The sequence below is a fragment of the Echinops telfairi genome, unplaced genomic scaffold, assembly GCF_000313985.2.
Source record: "Echinops telfairi isolate 266 unplaced genomic scaffold, ASM31398v2 ScPeMD7_18;HRSCAF=68, whole genome shotgun sequence".
In the NCBI taxonomy this organism is placed as follows: domain Eukaryota; kingdom Metazoa; phylum Chordata; class Mammalia; order Afrosoricida; family Tenrecidae; genus Echinops; species Echinops telfairi.
In genome coordinates, this window is record NW_022103915.1 from 99,090,694 (window position 1) to 99,094,317 (window position 3,624).

At 62.7% G+C, this 3,624-nt stretch overlaps 1 protein-coding gene across 1 annotated transcript in view; it reads left to right on the forward strand.

Annotated features, from left to right (window-relative positions):
* Positions 1-3,624, forward strand: part of LOC101655913 (bifunctional peptidase and (3S)-lysyl hydroxylase JMJD7) — a 34,849-nt gene that overhangs the window by 27,801 nt on the left and 3,424 nt on the right. The window contains exons 14-21 of the mRNA XM_045288061.1: positions 52-135; positions 360-397; positions 1,098-1,233; positions 1,980-2,116; positions 2,402-2,624; positions 2,766-2,883; positions 3,145-3,282; positions 3,419-3,523. Coding sequence (XP_045143996.1) covers positions 52-135; positions 360-397; positions 1,098-1,233; positions 1,980-2,116; positions 2,402-2,624; positions 2,766-2,883; positions 3,145-3,282; positions 3,419-3,523 — 979 coding nt within the window. The remainder of the gene's footprint in view (positions 1-51; positions 136-359; positions 398-1,097; positions 1,234-1,979; positions 2,117-2,401; positions 2,625-2,765; positions 2,884-3,144; positions 3,283-3,418; positions 3,524-3,624) is intronic.

Below are 3,624 nucleotides of genomic sequence, written 5' to 3' on the forward strand. Positions count from 1 at the left end.
GGACCCCTGCTCTGAGACTCGGGTAAGTGTACAGCCTTGGTCCCCTTGCAGAACGCCCCCCAGGAGCAACTGAAGGTGCCACTCAGGGCCCTGCCATCAGGCCAGCTCGTGAAGCTGGTCTTCCCTACATCCCAGGTACTGGTCACTCAGAGGAAGAGACCTGGATGTAGGGTGGGGCAGAGCCTCAGGCCAGTGCAGGGGAGCGGGGGCGGGGTGACTCCTTCTCTCCCACTTCTCTTGGGCCAAGCCCCCGGGCTGGGCTGTGGGGGTGCATCCCTGTGGAGATGGCTGGGGCATCCCAGGGCTGGAGTTGGGGTGGAGGTGCCAGCCTTTCTGAGTGGTGTGTTGCTGGTTTTCAGGAGCCTCTGATGAGGGTGGAGCTGAGAAAAGAAGACAGGTGAGAGGCTGGGGGAGAGCAGTGGGGGGCGGCGGGGGATGGGGGTGGGAGTGCGTGCAGCTGGGTGGCCTGGAGGACCAGAAGGAAGCGGGTGGCCACAGCAAGGAGCTCCCAGTCCTGGGAAGGGGCTCAGAGCAGAAAGGGTCCTTCCTTAGCCTTGCAGCCTGTGTGTGGCCTCACAGGGTGGGAGAGAGGTGGGGGCTGAGAATAACACGCCTGGTTTGAGGAGCAAGAAGACCGAATTGCCGAGGTGGGTGTTGCACCCTCTTGGGTGGAAGCAACGTGGCTGGGCCTTCGAGAGCTTTGGCTGGCCCCCGGTGTCTGGGAGCATAAGCAGCCCCAACTTAAACACCTTTGCTCCTTCTCAGTGCCCATGCCCCTCCCCAGTGCGGCCGTGGTCCAGACTGGCAGGGGAGGGAGAAGCTGAGACTCAGGGTGGATCCACCAGGCGGCAGCCGGTCAGGGCTGCCTTTGGCCACAGGGACACGCTCATCCGCTGGCTGGCCTTGCCACCGTCCCGGGTGTGTCGATGTGGCTCTGGGCCTACCATCTCCCCCTCACTCGCCAAGCTTCAGCACGCAGGCTCGAGGGAGAGAAGAGATGGACGTGGGATCTCGCAGGGAGGTGGGCCCAGTGTCCTCTTCTCTGACCAGGCTGAGCACTGCCTCACTGTCCATCCATCCCCTCACCCCACCCCCAGACCAGGGGAGCTGGCCGTGCGCCTGGGCTTCGAGCTGTGTGCCCAGGAGCAGGCCTTCCTGAGCAGGAGGAAGCAGGTGGTGGCCAAGGCCCTGCAGCAGGCCCTGCAGCTGGAGGGAGACCTACAGGAGGACGAGGTCTGTCGGGCTAGGGGGGAGTGTGGGGGTCTCAGGCTGAGGGCTGAACTGAGTGGGCCTCCACGCTTCCATTGCCCGACCAGGGCTGGTTGTAAGGCGGATTTGTGCCTGCCCCTCGTCTGCCCATCTGCCCACCTTGTACTTCCTGGAGCTCCCTTGATGTTATCTTGGGCCTGATACAGTCCAGCAGTGTCAGAGCCACGGGCCCCACCAGGGGTAGCTACCCTTCTCTGGGCGTTGGCCCTTGGCCTGGAGCTGCTTTTAAGACTGGGCCTCTCGGACAGCTCGGTGGATATCTGGCCAGGGCTGTCTGCTGGCTGGGCTGGCTCCTAAGGAAATGAGCTCCTTGCAAAGGGAGAGGGACGGCTGATTTAGGGGTTTTGAGGTGACCCTGCGTCTTTTAATAAGTGATCACCACACTCCCCGGGCTGGGGATGGGGAGATAAGGCCTCTGGCCTGTACTTCCTGGAGTTTTCAAAACCCGAAAGGACCCACCCTACTGAAGGAGGTTATCCTGACCTGACTCTCCTCAACTGATCTGACTCAGACCGCATCCACGTGACCCCACCAGACCCTGACCTACGCTAACTTGGTGGTGGGGTGGGGGGCACGGGACTGAGTGGCCACTTGACTTGTTGTGTTCTCCTCCTGTGGCTTTTAATGCCCGGCGTACTCTGACCTCTCCTCCACCAACTGGAAGTCCCCACGAGGCCTCCCTTGAGCCCAGCTGTGCTCTGCTCTTCCAGGTCCCAGTGGTGGCAATCATGGCTACCGGTGGAGGGGTCCGGGCAATGACCTCCCTGTATGGGCAGCTGGCCGGCCTCAGGGAGCTGGGCCTCTTGGACTGCATCTCCTACATCACGGGGGCTTCGGGCTCCACTTGGTGAGCAGGCTGAGTGTGGGAGTCTAGGGGTAAGGTGGGCGGAGGCAGGGGTGCCTGTGGTAAGGCTCCTCCAGTGCCCCCTTGACCTCCCTGACTAGATTGGAAGGTCTGAGAGGAGGCAGGTGGCAGGTGCAATATGCCCAAGGTGACCCATGGGCTCCCGCTGTCTCCACGGAGCTGGAAGTCACTACGGGCTGCTGTCCTGAGAGAGAAGTTCCGAAGGGGTGTGAGGTCTCGGGGGACTCTCAGAGGGACCTATGTGTCCCGACCCCTGGCTTTGCCTAGGACCTTAGCGAACCTCTACAAGGATCCGGAGTGGTCGCAGAAGGACCTGGGGGGGCCCACCGAACTGCTGAAGACGCAGGTGACCAAGAGCAAGCTGGGCGTGTTGGCCCCCAGCCAGCTGCAATGGTACCACCAGGAGCTGGAGGAGCGCGCCCGCCTGGGACACCCGGCCTGCTTCACCAACCTCTGGGCCCTCATCAACGAGGCCATGCGACATGACGGGGTACAGAAGGGCGGCCTGTGGGGACTGGCCTGGCCAGGGTGCGGGCCTGGGCCTGGAGGCAGCCCCACTGGGTAGCAGGGTGAGGGGAGATCTCCAGAGACCAGGCAGCAATGGGTTTATATGGAGGTCATCTCCCTGCAGCCTGATGACCACAAGCTCTCGGAGCAGCGAGAGGCCCTGAGGCACGGCCAGAACCCTCTCCCCATCTACTGTGCCCTCAACACCAAGGGGCATGGCCTGTCCACCTTCGAATTTGGAGGTGAGTTGAGGCAGCTGGTCAAGGCCCGGGCTGCCAGGGGTGGGGGAAGGGGTGGTTGGGATGGTGTGAGGGAGGCAGTTTTTCATGCCCACCTCCTTACACTCTGGTCTGGGACCCGAGAGAATCCAGACACCCATGACCCCAGAGTCACTTGGACTGGAGGGGAGTCAAGGGCCTCGAGTTGCCCGCCCTTTGTGGCTGCCCTGCGTGGGTCCAGGTGGCCGGGAGGGTGGTCCCGACAGCGGTCCCTTCCTGCTGCAGAGTGGTGTGAGTTCTCCCCCTACGAGGTCGGCTTCCCCAAGTACGGCGCCTTCGTCCCCTCCGAGCTCTTCGGCTCCGAGTTCTTCATGGGGCGGCTGATGAAGAGGATGCCTGAGTCCCGCATCTGCTTCCTGGAAGGTGAGAGGGTCTTGGAGAGAGAATGGGGGGCGGGGAGGATGTTTCTTGGGAAGCCCCATCACTGAGGCGGGCAGTGGGCAAGGGTCAGGCCGTGACAGGGATGGGGGCTCTCGTCCCCCTGTGTCTGCGCTCCCAGGTATCTGGACCAACCTATATGCCGCCAGTCTCCAGGACAGCTTATACTGGTCCTCGGAGCCCAGCCAGTTCTGGGACCGCTGGGCTCAGACCCTGACCAGCTTGGGTAGGTGCTCAAGCTCCTGTGTCAGGAGGCAGGGGGCTGGTGCTTGGGGTGAGCATGTGACTCCTAGGCCTCTGTGTGTGTGTGTGTGTGTGTGTGTGTGT